At 40.2% G+C, this 17,749-nt stretch overlaps 1 protein-coding gene across 1 annotated transcript in view; it reads left to right on the top strand.

The window, feature by feature from the left end:
• Positions 1-17,749, top strand: part of zmat4a (zinc finger, matrin-type 4a) — a 188,942-nt gene that overhangs the window by 135,050 nt on the left and 36,143 nt on the right. Inside the window, exons 5-6 of the mRNA XM_035910658.2 lie at positions 547-768; positions 16,526-16,622. Coding sequence (XP_035766551.1) covers positions 547-768; positions 16,526-16,622 — 319 coding nt within the window. The remainder of the gene's footprint in view (positions 1-546; positions 769-16,525; positions 16,623-17,749) is intronic.

Raw genomic sequence — 17,749 nt, 5'->3', positions numbered from 1 at the left:
ATCAATATATTATTTTTCAAACTGATACCAACCCTGAAATGCCAATTTATTAGCCTTAAAAAAAAGCATAATCACATTTCCCTAACACTTAAGTCAAGTGTAGTTACTTTTTTACTTGTTTATGTCTTGTCTGACTCTATTCATGTCATCTGGTTACTTTGTTTGTGGCACTCAAACATTTGTTTGCAAAGTGCCCTCTGGTGGACAGGCTATGCAGCGTCAACACTAATGGCTGAGCATTGTTTCTCTCTTCTCTATAAATCATTCTTAATGTCGTTACCGATAGATCAGCGAGTTGTTAATATTGGCTGAGAAAATTGACCCAACAGTAAATCTGCTGGGCTCTATCTCTGTAAAGCCGCGTACTGTGGTCATGTCAAATATGTAAATTTTCTGCTTTGTATAAGGCAAGGGGTTCCCAGATTACGTAAAATGCTGTAAAGGAGATTATTTAAAAAGTAGTAGTGTCTTAGCAGATTTGTTTTATTTACAAAACTATCACTAGATCACCAAGAGACATCTGTATCATTGTTGTTTTACCTTCAGAGGCATCCCCCAGTCCTGTTAAGACCTCCCCAGAAGCATCTCCTATGACCTCCCCACGACAGCGCCGTGATTCAGACCGCTACTGCCAGCTATGCAACGCCTGGTTCAACAACCCTGGCATGGCTCAGCAACATTATGATGGCAAAAAGCACAAGAAGAACGCTGCCAGAGCAGATCTCCTGGAGCAGCTGGGAAAGACCCTGGACATGGGAGTGATGAAAGGTAATATGAATACATTTTCAGTACATCAGTTCATTTTTAAACTATGTTCATGCATTTGTGAAGGTGCATTATCAGATACAGTTTATAAACGAAGTTCAATAAAAGTTTTCCAGCCTTTTTTAAGGGTAAAAAATTTTCATTAAAAATCTTATTGTACAGTATATACAGTTCGAATTTCTTTTGAGGTGACACATACCACCACTCACAATAAAGAAAATCACAATGAAATAACTGTAAGCCAATAGCAGAGTTGCATTACTGTGAAAGGTAATTTCACAATTTGCATTATTGCATTATCAAACAATATAACTATGTATCAGCCGATAGCAAGTCAGCACATTTAGCCATTTAATTCAAACTGAGCCTCTGAATAGCGATGACAGGGACTGGCTTTGGCTGCGGTGCCCGATCAGCCTGTCTTACAATTTCAAAAACTGCTGGGGTTTCCCTGCATAACCATGTCGAGACTAAGGGGACAGAAAATATCCAGTAATCAGCAGGTCTCTGGCTGAAAATGGCTTTTTGATGCCACAGATCAGAAAGACAAGACTAAGTCAAATAATCACAACCAAAGTAAGCAGAAGAGCATCTTCGAACGCACAACCTAACAAAGCTTGAACTAGAACTGCTACAGCAGCAGAACAACAATTCCAGCTTTCAGTCCTATCTGTGAAGGGAATAGAAGATTGACAAAACTTAGCCTAGTTTGATGAAATCTTTAGTTTTGCTGTGAAATTTGGATGGTAGGGTCAAAATTAAATGTAAAAAGCATGAAAACAATGATCCATCCAGCTTTGTATCAAAGGTTGGTGGATATGTAGTGTTGTGGGGCATATTTTCTTATCATGGTTTGTGCCCCTCAATACCAGCTAAGCACCATCTAAATACCACGGCCTATGTAAGCATTGGTGCTGCCCACACCCATCTTTTATCACCACAGTGAACTCATCTTCCTATGACTGAATCCAGCATGTCATCAAGCTCAAACTGGTTTCTTGGACGTGTATTTCACTGCAAAATAAATGACTTCACTAAGATCTGGTGACCGATCTCAATCCGATAGAACACCTTTGTGATACGGTGAAACAGGAGATTGTGCCATATTGACTGTCATGTCAATACGTACCATAGTTTCTGAGGAATTTTTTCAGCACCTTCTTAAATCTGTGCCACAAAGACTTTTGGTAGTTATGAAAGCAAAAATGGGATCCAACTAGGTAGGGATAAGTAATGTCTCGTTTAACACTGCAGGTAATAAATGTGACTTGCATAGCTTAATATTGATGAGCAACAGAGAGCAGTATTACATTTGTTAATAGCTGTGACTATTTATAAGCCCTGCTCTGTGGAGCTGAAAAGTAACCCTCTTGACTTCAGCTGTCAGCTTGACTCTTCATGGAGCCCACCAGCATGTCACAAGCTGTTAATTTTACAGAGGAGGAGGGGAGAACTTTCTTGCTTATCATTTCCCAGTTACAATATGTCAATAACAATTACACAATATTATTCCAGCTGGCAGAGTGCTGGCTGCCAGAAGAGCACACGGAGCCCAGAGGTGTTGTAAAGGGCAGCAGAGTGTGACTGCACCAAATGGGAGAAACAAGTCTTCACAGCTGATTGGCCATGGACCTTCTAACTCAGAGCCTGATTGGCTACTTTTGCTAGTTGAGGGCAAACTGGTTGGTTCTGCTTTGTTCAGCTTTGTTATGCTGCCCAAGCTTTTGAGTCCACGATGTTTGTTTCAGGAACATTACACATGGTGTGTTTGACTGCCGATGTTTGCAACTTCAGTTACCAGTACCGCATTTAAACCTATAAACAGGGACATAAATACACTTATGATACAAAGAATAAATTCACCATTGTTTTGGACAATAAGCAGATAATAAGAGTATTAACATAGATATTGTGCTGTAATGTGTGTTGGTGGGGATGGTGGTTCTGTACTCTGTGGGTTACATTTTGGCTTGGGGGAGATTGGGCCATATTAAAATTGAGAATCTTTTACCAGGTGACATTGAATGGTGACCACTGGCTGGGAGAGTTGCTAAGGGGGTAGAGCAGGTCATCTACTTATCAGAAGGCTGTTGGTTTGATCCCTTGCTGCTCCAGTCTGCATGCTACGATATCCTTGGGCAAGTTACTACCCTATTGTGTTCACTGGAGTGTGAAATTTAGAAAGTGCTTGTATGAATGGGTAAATGAGACATGCTGTATAAAGTGCTTGAGTGGATATATCAGTATGTATATAAGAATCTGTGCATTAAGGATACATGAGAGAAAACTGACTGGTTTCAGACTATGAATATACTAAGAGGCTGCATAAAGAGTCAGTATAAGACAAAGGTGAACTTTATTAATTCTACAGGGGAGACACAGAATAAATAAAGGGCTGGAAATGAGCATTTTTGGCTCTTTTCTAAATAAGTATTTTTGGTGTACAAAGAGATGTTTTCACACCTTTGTATAAATTGGTGAGGTTCAAGTCAGGAGATTATGGCAGTCAATTCGAACATTCATGCCAGTTCTTAAGGAGGATCATTGTCCTTCTTCTCAGTTCCAGTTCTCAACAAACTGCCTGAAGTCTACGTCCAGAATTTGATTATTCTTAGCCAGATCGACTCTTCCCTCTATCTATTGTTATGTTACTTGAACTATTAGCTGCCACTCAACTCCAAAGCAGAATATTTCTGCTACTCTGCTTAACAGCTAGCAAGATTTTCATTTCTGCTCCTGAATTTCTCAAACACATGGCTCGGAAAGTGTGACCAATGAGCTCAGTGTGATTTTTTTTTGTTGTAATCTGACTTTAACTCATTTGTAGACTTTCATGATTCCAATGAATCGTTCATGTAGGCTGTGTTTGCGCATCAGTGCTAGGTTAAAAGCTGCACAGTTAAATGCTGCATCTTGTGTGTCAGCTAAATGTTTCTATAAAACTTGTTTGAAGTTTGACAGATAATGGCAGAAGAAGCTAATGGATAAAATATGATAGAAGGTACTTTTTAGAGTTATCAAATATCATTATTGGCCTATATTGGGCCTATTAACTGATATATGCATGTCTTGTGGCAGATTGCTGCCCCTCCTTTAGCCTGGTCTGTTGGAGGTATCTTCCTGTTAGAAGAGAGTTTTTCCTTCCCACTGTTGCCAAATACTTGCTCATAAGGTGTTTCTGATTGTCCCAACATACCCAAGAAACATGTCCTGGCTCTGCCCCTGTGTCTCCTTCCATTAGGAAATGTCAAAACCAACTCTTGTAGGAGGTATACAGGATGCATCCTAGTCAGATGGCTGAAGCATTATCTCCCTACTCTCATCCCCAACCAGTTGTGGCTGATAGTTGCCCATCTCTGAGCATTTTTCTGCTGAAGGTCACTTCCTGTTTTGTTATTGGGGTTTTCTGTCTATTATCATAGGCTCTTTACTTTATACACTTCATTAAGCACTTTGAGACAACTTGTGATTTTTCATTTATGTAAATAAAATTGAATTAAAATAAATAAAATTGAATTGACCAATAATCTTGTGCTGGGAAAAAAGTGCAGTGAAGAGTTGGAAGGAGAGATATTTTTTGTTGCAAGTTTCCTTTGTTTCCTTTACACGGGGTGTGAAATAAAGCATCAGCATTGGTTAATGGCCATTTTTGAAACAATGTTTCAGTCCAAAGTTTTGCATCACAGGGTGTTTGAAAAGTATGACTAAGGTTTCTAAAGCGACTGAAAAGGAATTATTTCTAAATGAAGACGTCGTTTGTTAACGGGTTCAGTGTTTTGCAAATGAATCAAAGAATGCACTGCTTCTACAATCCTCTTATAACAAGTGTTGATCTCAATGAATAATTCATTAGAGATTTGCATGTAAAATGAAAAACAGTTTAATCCCTTTATATCTTTACCTTCATCTGTTCTGCACGGCGCCTGTTTTTACAGTGCATTAAGAGGAGATGAATTTGCCGGCTTCAACAGAGTCATTATGGAGCGACAGAAAATGTCAGCACACTAGCTGTACTATTCAGCACTTGGACTAATGAGCATTACTCTCTGGCGATTATCAATTAGTAATGAAGTGGCAAATTGTCCTATCAGGCAAAACCAGCAGTGTGAGCCCACAGAGAGGAGAATGGGACCGCAGCAGGCCTTGCAGGCGGTCGGGATGCTGCTGCTTCTTTCTGCTTCCTCTCTGCATTTTATCCTTTCATCTTTCCCCCCTTTTTTCCTCCCCTCTACCTGACCTTGTGGACTTCTCAACCTGCTAAGAAATGTGCGGTCTGACTCTGAAGATTGTCCTGTGATGAAATATTCAAAAGCTCTAATAAAATGGGAGGCAGCATCATTCAGTGGTCTTGTTTGTTGTTGTTGTTGTGTGTACAGAGCTGTGCAGCATTGAAAAGCTGATGGCAAAGACATAAGGTTGAAGATGGATAAAGAGATGGGCAATTAGCACAAGTGTAGAGACCCTCCAGATGTGTCTAACCTCATGATAAAAGCCTTTGTTTTATAAGTGATGTACATACAAAAGAGTGCAGGTTAACTACATGAGCATAGTGTAAAACCGAGGTCCCTGCTCACCTGTCCTCTATGGCTTAGTTGATTTAAGTTGTTTTGGTAAAACTCCATCTTTGCGCTCTAATAGTCTACTTGACCCTCTGGTCTTTTGTCTGGTGCTCATTCTGTTCAAAGCTAACAGGGAGTAGTATTGAGATGGTGGTATAACTGTGAGGACTGTAATGTTTGCATAAATGTAAATGGGATGGAAAATGAATTTGTGGTTGATAGTCCATTAAGACACTAATGGGAACAGATTGTGTAAGCACTTTTACCCAGTTATCACTGCAGCAAGTTTAAAACAGATAATCTCTTTTTTCCAGGTTTGTTTTCTTCTTCTTTTTTTATTAACCCTGGAGAACCCATGGGGTCGGCTCTGACCCCATGGGTTCTCCAGGGTTAGGGTAAAGATGCGTTGGATTTTATCTCAGAAATAGCTAAACTTGTATTTGTGCTGAACTCTCCCCATTCCAGCACCGCTGCTCAGGAATCGTGTGTTTACTCTTGTCAGTGTTTACAGTCTGTGCCTGTAACTGTGTGGAAATCTATCCATCCATGTTCATGACTGGTTATCTAAGCCACAGTTTCGGGAAATCACTTTCCCAGCTGTCATAAGGTGAGAGGCAGGGTATACCGAGGGCAGGCCGTCAGTCTATCTTAATGTTTCAGTTTAAATATAGATTAGATAAACTAAAAAAATAAAATCTTTCAAAAATGCCCCCTTTTATGACTTTTACATCAGAACACATCAAATCAACAAATGACTGCTTTTAAGCTTTCTTTTACTTTCTTGTACTGTCACATAATGGACTTCATGAGAGAGACTGAAATAACACACATGCTATAGACTCCTTTGTTGTCCCACATTCAGTGTTCATAGAGTGGCTAAACGAAACATGAGCTGCATCCCAGGTTTAGTGACTGACAACCAGACAATGTGAAGAGAGACACAGCAAACAGCTTGGTTCATCTGACCACCAGCCAGCAGTTCATGTAACTGTCTGAGTGCCTGCCAAATGCTTTTTATAGTACTCATAAGACACCTGCTGTCACAGAGATGTGAGCATCAGCAAAGGTAGAAGTCACGGTAAGTGGTAAATGAGATAAGCATCACCTTTGCGTTGAAGTGGCGTTATACAAGTTTGATCTAATTTAGAACCATTTGCCATCATCGTCTCGAGTTGTAAACACTGTCTGCGTGCTGTCATTTTCCTTTATCATGCCCATTTGGGCGATGTACTTTAGCTAATGTGATTTCCAACACCAGCAGACATAAGATACAGTTTGTAATCATCTTATGCCATGTCAGAGAGAAAAAAAATATATAAATGTAATAATGCAATTGATGAAGGACGATGCACAGGACTAAAAAAAAAAAGATGAACTACTGCACCACTGTGATCTGTGACTTCCATCTCAGTAGGTTTTCAGCTTTCATATGAGATGAATGATGAATTTGTCCTATCAGTACTGGATATGCAGTAATTGTTCTCATTATTTGTTCAATCAAAATGTTTTGAGACTAAAAAAATGGAATACAAATGTTTTTAAAAAATCGTTGTGGTTTAAATTTGGTGATCTCCCTCTTCTTGTGTAACCCAGATCTGTTTTCAGGGCAGCTGCTATATTTAATCTAGTTTGTCCCTTTGTCCCACTTTTCCCCAATGCCTGTTGGATTTCTTCCTGTGCATCAACAAGCAAAACTTCAACTTTATTTTTATGTGTTGGAAGTGAACAATGAGTGGTCAGAGTCCCATTATAATCAGTTCCATTTTTGGCAATGGAGGTTTAGCAGTCCTCAAAGAGTCGTGCTGTACAACGTTATGGCAGTACTCTTACAAAACATCAGATCTATTATTCTCCAGTCTCACAGTTTTTTAAATAAGTAAAATGATACTTAAGTAAACTTAAGAATGCAATTTTCTAAAGAAAATGCAGTGTGAGCGCTGCTAGCTGAATGGTTTGAGTTCAATTTTTATAATTGCTGTGTGTGTGTGTGTGTGTGTGTGTGTGTGTGTGTGTGTGTGTGTGTGTGTGTGTGTGTGTGTGTGTGTGTGTGTGTGTGTCCTTATCAGCGAGTGAGTGATATACAGAGAAAGAGGGGAACTGGCATCAAATTAGGAGGTAAAAATAGTTTTAAATCTTTAACTGTTTTGTGCGTCTTATTTTAGACTTTATGTTACTGGGGAGATAAACTATACAGACTAAAAACAGAGACATTAAATGAGGTTAGACGACTTGAAATGTGGGAGAATCCACTAGAATCCACAGGCAGGCACATAGTTTCAGTTCTAATGATCCAGTCACAAAATATGATTCCTAATGTCATCAACTGACTCCAACTACCCAGATTTGAACCGCCTGTCTGCTGAAGACAAATCCACCCATGAAAAAATCAGAACGCTCTATCATTCCCATAGATTTAAATTCACCAATTGAAAATAACTGCCAATAGCTTTCAGTTGGACTGAAGTAAATACTGACATACTGTTCCACTGGGGCAAAGGTACTCCCTGTACCTGGATCCACACAGTTGAATATTTTAAAAACTAAAGTTAGAAATGAGAAAAATACAAGCTCACATGTCCAAAAAAATCGAATACATTGAACAGTGTTGAAGGAAGTTGACGAAAAAATATCATGAATGTACTCAACACTTAATCAGCGTTTACACTAATAAACTTCTGTCTTTTTATCCAGAGCCAATTTCCTGGGCTGAATATGCTTACATGTTTGGTCGCCCATCCTATGTCCCTTTTAGTCCAGGAGAATCCCTCTATGTAAGTCAGTCGTGCTATTTGATAAGGACACAAGATGAAGTGTTTGTTTCAACATCATTTCCAAGGATATATTATTTGGAGTTATTATCACTGCCTGATATTCACCACACACATAGCTGACCAAATACTCTAATCTTTGTTTTACCTGATCAGCTGCCTTTGCTTCTCAAGGTTTAAGAGTCCATCAGAACATTTACCTTTTTCTAAAAGGCTGTCATGTACCTTTTAGTAAAAAGTAGCTTCCGTCTACCCGCTTTACCATAAAGCCCTTTAGTAGAGTGTTTGACCGATGGGTGTCCTTCCTAAAGTCTCTCCTGTCACCACAAAGGACTCAAAGCTCTCATTTATAGTATAAACGATGCACCACGACTCAGCTGCGAGTGCCACTACAAAGGATCTCAGTGCTTTTGAAATGAAATGCTTCAACAACATTTCTTTTTACATGAAGAAATGAGAACTCTTTAAATAAAAATGGGAAACTTTAAATGTCATTTTTATATAAATAGACTGTTTGCTCACCCTTTTATGTAGCATGAATCACAATGGTTTTTTTTCCTTTTTTGAGTGTAGCTGACAGCGTGAGAAGATGAATAATAGTAGCAGGAAGACAGCAGAACTCACTTTAAGTCCATGCTGTGCCACAGCTGGTGTTTGCACTCCTATCACTTACCATGTCTCTGAAGAACAGTCCTCGCGTCTGCTCTGCCTCTGCTGAGTATCTTGTTTGAACCGGCCCTAAAGATGATTTCAGGCGGAGCAGCCCATATTCACTAAGTGCTTTTCATATTGTGGCTGCTTCTCTGAAGTGTGGGGGAGAAAGCTGTTCACGTGGAGAGAAGCAGACTGCGTTTGTGTTGAGAGCAGTTGAAAGAGAAGTGGAAAGTAGACTGCAGAAATATTCAAATTTACCTGTTTTTATCTTTTTTTTGTTGCACACCAGCTTTCAGATGCTACGTCTTTAACACCGAGTGATGTCATCTCTTCCAAACCTTATTGGCTGTGAAAATAAGCTGCTCTTAAGTCTGCATGGAAACATTTGAACCCCCCCACCCCACCTCATTTCAATCCCTCTCCTAGCTTTTCAGTCAACTACATCCTTTTTTCAGAATAAAATGGCAGCTAGTGAAGTGGCCACTCTCCCAAAGCATGTTATTACCTAACTGTCACACAGTCTGACTGTGTGTCAAAGCTAAGAAATCACACTGAGGTTTGACAGGTACGTGGTTGGAAACATCATCCTCATTTTAATATTTCTATGGCACACTGATGAGCAGGTACGAGAAAAGTTTATGGAGCTTAGCGTGAGTAATTCTGTACTAAGCGAACGTGATTAATCCTAAAGTACTCCACTGTGTACTCTGGGCAGTGATGTATTGTTCTTTCTAAGCACAGTTAGAGACTCAGTTTGTAGAAAAATCTAAGAGTGACTTTAATACACAGTTAATATTAAATGTCTGCGATAATATAACATTTACATTCTTTCATTAAAGAGGTAGTGCTTAGTAAAGCAGTACAGCATACAATTATTTAATTAAAGAGGACCTAATATGATTGTTTTTATTGTTTGTTCTATTACTGCTGGTCAGTGTATACAGAAGTGTTTGCTCTGAGCCAATAGAACTCAGTTCTTTGCCATTTTTCTACTCTTGAGTGTGTATGATGGCAGAAGAAGGGCTTAACCTCTCCAAGGTCATCTTAGGTATGCAGCTGTGACTGAAGCAGCTCCACCCATTTACTCTTAAAATCTTTTGTTTTGAGGGGCAGCCAATCAGAAGGCATTTGCCGTTAAGGGAACAAAAGCAGCTTGTTTCAGACAAATAAAGGAGTGAGGGGCTGCACCAGAACCAGCATGAGCTAAATGAGGATTAATTTGGACTGTGAATCATGCAAAGCTAGAACAGGTCATCTAATAATCGGAGGTTGGTGGTTCGATTTCTGGCTGCTTCAGTGTGCATGCCAAACGTCACATCCTCCGTCTTAACCTTTTGTCTTTTTTGGTAGTGCTACAGTCTACAAACCATACACCCAACTTTCACTAGTATCTTGTGAACCTTCCCATTCACTCTTGCAGCTATCCTTCAATGATAATTGTCTTCACCCTTTACACCCTGCTTGCACTCACTTCTTCACCTCTCTAACCTCTCTTTCTCTCTCTCTCTGTCTGCTTTGGACTGTTGATGTTTAAATGTATCTACCTTCACTATCTCTATTGTTTGCATGTCCACCTTTCCACCTGTCTCCTTCTCCTTCACATACATATTCTGTCTTGCTTGTACTGACTTTAATTCATCTTCTCTAAAATTATATTCTATTATTTTTTCATCACTCAAAATAAGTGTCACACCCGGTATACCCGCTGAAACGCCGTACATTTATCGAGACTTTCAACCCCAGGTAGGCCAATTATGGATCTCCTTAAAATGTGGCCTTTAAGGCTGCAGACCCTGAATTGGGATACATCCCTTATTGACCACTTTTCACACGGTTGCTGTATGCACACAGCCGGCTGTAGCTTTTCAGCTCACAACCCGACACATACCAACAACAACACAACAGCATAGATAGCACAGACGTTAAGGCGGCAAGGTGTGATTGCGGGTGCCGCTCGGGTGCGTCCACCTCCCCTGCAGCGGCGCTGCAGACCACGCCCCACCACACACATTAACCAGGTAAAATACATATTTAGGCAGAATTTTGCAAATATCTATTTTTCATTTTTAGCAGCATAGTGCTTTTTTTCCAATTATTTTTCTAAAGTCAAGTCAAGGCTCCAAGAGCCCAAAGGCGATATAAGGGTGGCGGTCTTAAAGGTTGCTGACCCCTCACCTAGACAAACAGTCCTTTCCTCTTCCTTAGTGTTCAGTATTGCATACAACTCGTAATAACAGTAAGCTTGAAAATAAGAAAGAAAAATGAGTTTAAAAAAATAATGAATGATCAAGATGAGAATTGTTTCAACCTGGCCATGAAACCAAAAAAACATTCATAAATGTGTTTCTGCAACCGGTTGTCAGTTTTGTTCTCATAGATCAAGTAAGGGCCGTCTCTGTCTTTGCCATTTTAATGGTCCCTCTCAGTGTATTTTGATGTTGTCAATTCTCAACCAGAAACCACTAAATTTAGACCACAGGCTAGCTAGCCTGTCAACACCCAGCAGACAAATTGTGTTGGGTCAGACTATCACAGCTGTTAATCAGGGATGCTTCACTGGAAGATATAATTTAGCATGTGGTCTCCCCATTCTCTCACTTTTTAGCTCTTTTTCAACAGAGGCTTGCAGTCACTGTTCTCAAGCTGTTGCTTTCAGCTGTATGTTGTATTCTCCACTCTTGTATTCCCCACCCTAAAATAGATCCATTATACTGTTAACAACAGGCTCAGAGACGGGGAAATTACACCAAGCTGATCTAGGTCCTTTTCATGTAATGCTGAACCCTAATTTAAAACTCTAGATTGGACGAGTTCTCCTCAAGATATTACGCCTCTTCTTACCCCACATTTTTGAACCGTCCAATTTAAGAAACTTTCAGTGCTTCGGTGGGATGAAAACATTTTTGAGTAATGATTTTATTCTGTCAGTTTTGCAAAGCTATTCATTATACTAAATCTCACAGTTGCAACTTAGCACCCAATTGATTTCATAGAAACGGTGATTGAGTGTATGCTCTTTCAGCATGGGCTCAATGCTACAGTGAGGGAGAGAATGAGCTAAAGTTACCAGATCTGAGTGGGGCAGATGCTTGCTGGTTAATTTAGCATGAATCCTGGACCAGTACCACCTTTTTCCTTGCTTATAATCAATTGACAAAGAATGTTGCACTGCTGATCAGTCATACTGCCAACAGTATCTCTTCCAAAGCTTCAGGCAAGGTCTCAATAAGCTAAGAGAAAGCAAAAGATTCACTGCAAAACAAATTGATCTTGCCCAGGTTCCAAATCTGTTTGAGGGTTGCAAGCACGTACGGTTAGTCTATACGTTTGTGGACAAATAGTCTTCTCACTTTTATTTTTGTAGTTTGCTCTCTGTACGCTATGACAGAGGATTTAAAATAAATAAAAGTGTAATTAAAGTACAAAATCCCAGCTTTATTTCAGTGGAATTGACAAAAATATTGCATCAACTGTTTGTGAATTATACACATTTTTATACATAGAGGCTTGAAAGTAACTGGACAAGCTAAACAAGTTTTAATATAGGGCCTTTTTTTAATTCTTGGAGTTGCAGTCAGTGGCCCATGCATATCTCCAAATGTTGTGTGTTCTCCTTTGAGAAGTAACCTTAGACACTGATGCTAGCATCGTGTTACATCTGTAGTGTTGTGTGCTCTGTATAAATTGCTTTTTAAAATGTTTTACTAAGGCTTTGCTTGTATCTGTGGGTATTTTTTGACATACAATTACTCGATACCAGAAAAATCCCTCAGCTTCATAGTGTTCACAGACCAGCATGCATTTCATCTGTTTTTACAGCTAAAATGCTGCACGAGTTGTTTTTACACTAAAAACTGAGCTGAGCTCCTCTTAGCTTAAATATGTTTTTGGATATTTGACCTGAAGTTACAGTTTTTTCTGAATGCTTAAACCCTAACTGTGATTCTTATAGCACAATTTCAAAAACTATTAATACTTATACCAAAATCACTCACCGAGTTTGCAAAACTAAAAGCACAAACACTGCTTTGCACTCAGTTTGCCATTTTGTAACACACACTTTGCAAACCTGTGCTACAATCCACTGCACAGCACTCTTTTTGCAGAACTGTAAACACAACTCACTGCTTTGCACTCAATTTCCAAATGATCAACACACTCCTAACAAAACTATACACATTTATGGCTATTATTTACACCATTTTGCCAACTGTCTGGCACACTGTCACATGTGAAAACTGTTTTAAGATAATTAGTTCACTTTCCAATCAGCCTAAGCACTATAAATAAGCTACAGGTAAGCTGTCCGTGTGGAGTACAATGGAGGGAGCAGGAAGAGTGAGAAGAGTGAGAATTAGAGGAGGCCGAGGAAGAGGACGTGGAGGTGAAGCAGTAGGACAAAGAGGACGACAAGGACAAGGAGGTGAAGTTAGAGGAAGAGGACAAGGAGGAGCAAGAGGAGGACGAGGAGGGGGAGGAGGAAGGGTAAGAAGAGTAAGAAATAGAATTACTGATGACATCAGAGCTACATTAGTGGACCATGTAATCAACCATGGAATGACCCTGAGGGAAGCTGGCCAATGGGTTCAGCCTAACTTGAGCCGCTACACTGTAGCAGGCATCATAAGGACATTTCGAAATGAGAATCGGTTAGTACAGTCACTTTGCACTAAGATTTGTAGCACTGCCATATGCTGATGACAAACGCAACAATACCATAGATGTAAAAATACTGAAATTGTTACTTTACAGAATTGCTAGACGACCAAATGCTGGGGGCAGAGGAAGCATGTTCACTGCAGACCAAGAAACCCATATAGTCAATATGGTGATTGCAAATAATTCCATTAGACTACGCGAAATTCAGCAGAACATAATTGAGGATGACACCACCTTCCAAAGCATACAAAATGTGATCATTTCTGTATTAGGTCGTGTACATGAATCCGAACAGAATCCGAATGAAACAAATCTACAGAGTACCTTTTGAAAGAAACAGTGAATGTGTAAACAGCTGCGATATGACTATGTGCAGGTAAGCTATAGTATCATTGGTACTGAATTTGGAAGTGCATACTGTAGTGCTGTGCATGTGCCTGCTGTGCTGAATATGTTTTGTCTTGTCTAGAGAGTGATGGAGCTAGAGGCAGATGCCATGGGTCATGAGCAGATTTTTGTGGATGAGGCTGGTTTCCACCTCACAAATACAAGGAGACGTGGCAGGAACATTATTGGACACCGTGCCATAATCAATGTCCCAGGACAATGTGGTGGTAACATAACTATGTGTGCAGCTATAAGTCAAAATGGAGTTGTTCACCATCATGCAACCCTGGGCCCATACAACACTGCACACATTATTACATTCCTGGACACCTTACATGACATGCTCCCCAATGTTCAGAGACCAGAGCAGACCAGATACATCATCATATGGGACAATGTTAGTTTCCATAGGGCTGCTTCGGTCCACAACTGGTTTACAGATCACCCACTCTTCACTGTACTCAACCTCCCCCCATACTCTCCATTCTTGAACCCAATTGTAGAGTTCTTCTCTGCCTGGCGCTGGAAGGTCTATGACTGTCATCCCTATCAACGCATAGCCCTTTTACAGGCAATGGAGGAGGCATGTGGGGATATTGACCAGGCATCATGTCAGGCCTGGATACGCCATTCCAGGAGATATTTTCCCCGGTGCCTTGGACTCGAGGACATTGCATGTGATGTTAACAAAATTTTGTGGCCGGACCCAGAGAGACGACACGATGTAGACTGATTTCTCTTTTTCCTCAGTGAAATTACTGTTTTGTTTGGACTTGGGAATAAACACTTGTGTTTGTTTTGGTGTGTGTAAATAAACACCAGTACTTGAAGTTTGGATCCCTCCATGTTTACAGACCTATGACAAAAGTATGAGCTCAAACTGACATGGCCTACCTTGTGCACAGAGAAAGCAAAAGCCAGATGTGTTTTTTATTCATACCATCAGTGTTTAGTTGGTGCATTGTGTGCTTATTAATATGATGGCTTGTGTTAACTGTTGGATACGAAAATACCATTTTTACAAAGGTGTGGAGAGTTAAGCAAGGGTTATTCGCTTTTACAAGAAAACTACAATGTTTTGCTGATTGGGTGAAGAGTTTATTTGTGTGTAGAGTTTTGCAAAAATAGCCAATAGTTACAAAAAATGTGCTTAAGCCATCAGAAAAAACTGTAAAACTAAATAGGCAGCTGATATGAATCTCATTACACCCACTAAAACATCTTTTTTTTAACCCTTTTGGGTTTAGTAGTTTACCTCCTGGCAGCTTCTTTTTTAGAGGTATACTTCTTATACGGTGAGATCGAATAAAGATCGAAGACATCTGTCTGTGTTTTTTTTTCTCCGCATGCATCAGCTCCACAACCTGTTATTTTATTTAACAGTTACCAAATTCCTAAGTTAACTCAAACAAATGAGACTGCAGAGCACATTTTTCTTCTGCTGCAACCACTCATCGGCTGCTCCCCGCACCCTCGTTTTTCTCAGCAAAGGGACAGGTTAACCAAAACAAACGAGTCTCCAGTGCCTCAGAAAGTAGGAAGCAAAGTTGATGAAGGGGAGGAATTGCAGAAGCCTAAAGCTTCTGATGCTTCATCGCTCATGCACCATAGCGCCATGTGGGAAGAGCCGCAGGTGGCTGCCAATGATGGATACCGAAGTCACAGTATAATCTTTCACCCTTTCAAAAATAGTTTGAGAGGCAGGCTGTCAAAGGGGCACTGCAAGGCAGAGCTTCTCCGCCTGCTGCAGAAATTTAATGTCGACTCATGACTGCGTCTGGGGACGATGGTGCAAAATTGAAATCTCAGTCATGGTGGCGACCAGCTGACAGAGTGGTTATTGTACAGCTTATCAGCGGGGAAGTGAAAGGGAGGGATTTGCCGCTCTCTGTGGGGAATATTGCCCTCCATCAAAACGGTAGAAGGGAAACAGCTGACATCAACACCCGAGACCAAGCCCACTGCAGATTTTCACCTTTCGCAACCCTGAAAGCAGAAAAACAAGAAGACTTTCAAAGTTTCGGCAGCGCTTTCCTCACCGCAGCGATTTAACAAACAATCATTCAGTGAGGAAATTTGATTGAGGAGGATATGGAAATGTGATTCAATGAGTGCAGGGTGGCATTTATTTTCTCTTGGCCTTTTGCTCTGAGGCATATTTATGGAGGAGCTAACTCAATTGCGAGAGCGAGGAAATCAAGACGGCCATTTTTCACACCACAATAAGATTAGTGCAACATGAAGGCGATTACACAGGGTGCTTATAATTTGCAGCAACAGGGCGCTGATTCAATACAGCCATTATCACCCCAAGGGCATTGCTGTCGCTATTTAGAAAAAAAAATAGGCAACTCATTAAATGTTGTAGATTCCAAATGATTCAGACATCTCAAGGTCTCAGGTGCTATGGATTTACTATAAAGATCTTAGAGCTATGACTGCTGCACAAAGAGTCTTCTCCTTCAGTGCAGTTATGAGAGTCTTCTTTAGCAAACACCAGTTTGTTAAGGCAAACGTGCAGAGTCACAAGACTGCTCATCTGCTGCAGGACTGAGACCCGTCTGCGTGAAGGCAGACATGCTTTCTCACTGTGATGGATTGATTCGTATTGGCCACGTGCAGCAGAGCAAAAATTGCATTACTGAATCATGTTTTGAAAATGTCACTGGAGTAAAGCATTTGTTCAGTTCCCAGATTCGTTTCTGTAATGTGCGCTATTCTGTTTGATTCCAGGTCTGAAGCGAAGCTACTCCTGTGAAGTCTGCAGCGTCACACTCAACTCAGTGGCACAGTACCATGCACATCTGCAGGGCTCAAAGCACCAAAACAAGTGAGTGGATCCCACTAATGTTCACCACAGCCAAACAGCTCATTTCCACATCAAACTACTTTTGCTGCTCTGGCAAAAGCCAACATGTTGTTTTCTTTGCTTTCACTTGCATTTTTCTTTCTGCTTCTCAACAAAGAACCAGACATGCTACACTGATAATAAGAATGTTGCAGTGAGCGCCATTGCTGAGCTTTTGCCGGAGGCAAGCAGTGAGATTTTTCTCTGAATTAATTTCAGTCAACAAATTAAAGGACAGTCTATTATGGGAATTAACTCTCTAATTTAGCCTTGTTTTGCTTTTAGGTTGTTGCTAACTTATTGATGTTCAGCTTAAAGTGTGGATCTTAAACACTTCTGCGCTACAGTCTACCAGTTAATCAGTCTGGCTGACTGGGCAGAGTGTCAATTTAAAATTGTGGGCTGAACTTGGTTTTTGTAGTTAGTAGTGGGAACGTACATCTCTCTTTTTCCCAAATCTAGCTCTAGACAATAAGTCCTCATGGCTGAACCTTACCACAGCTTTTTATAATCTATATCCACACACATCCTGTTTACATTACCACAAAATATATTCCTGCTAAGATATATGACATCATGAGATTCATGACATCGCCTGTTTCCTGCTCCAAACTACCATCATTACCAGTTTAAACAAACGGCAACCTCCTATGCAGAAAAAAAAATACATTTCTAAAAAACCCCTTCAGGCTGGCTCCATATTAACTGTAGGGATGAAATTAATGTGTTTACTGTCTGCCAAATAAAACAGCTTTTAATCTCTATACTTGGCTAATTTACAGGAAGCAGGGTTGGTTTAGTTATGTAGGTATTCATTTTGAAAATCTTTTTCTTTTTATTTGGCTGCTCCCTGTAGAGTTCATCTCACTGGGGATACTGGAGATGTCACACTTTTACATTTTTACCTGAAATTTCTAAAACACATTAAAGAAAGACACAGCAGCAGAAACGTGTAGTTAAAGGGAACTTTGTCCTGGAAACATCCGGAAAGACTGTAGAGTAACTGAATTATTGGAAAAATAAACAGAGAAATATTTGCTACAGTCTAATGGGAAGCATCCCTCTCACGTCTTTAGGGAAAGGGGCAACATAGTGTTAAGTCATAGGAA

The sequence above is a fragment of the Neolamprologus brichardi genome, chromosome 12 (assembly GCF_056152115.1).
Source record: "Neolamprologus brichardi isolate AB-2024 chromosome 12, ASM5615211v1, whole genome shotgun sequence".
Taxonomy (NCBI): Eukaryota; Metazoa; Chordata; class Actinopteri; order Cichliformes; family Cichlidae; genus Neolamprologus; species Neolamprologus brichardi.
This window is presented reverse-complemented; position numbering and strand designations above follow the sequence as displayed.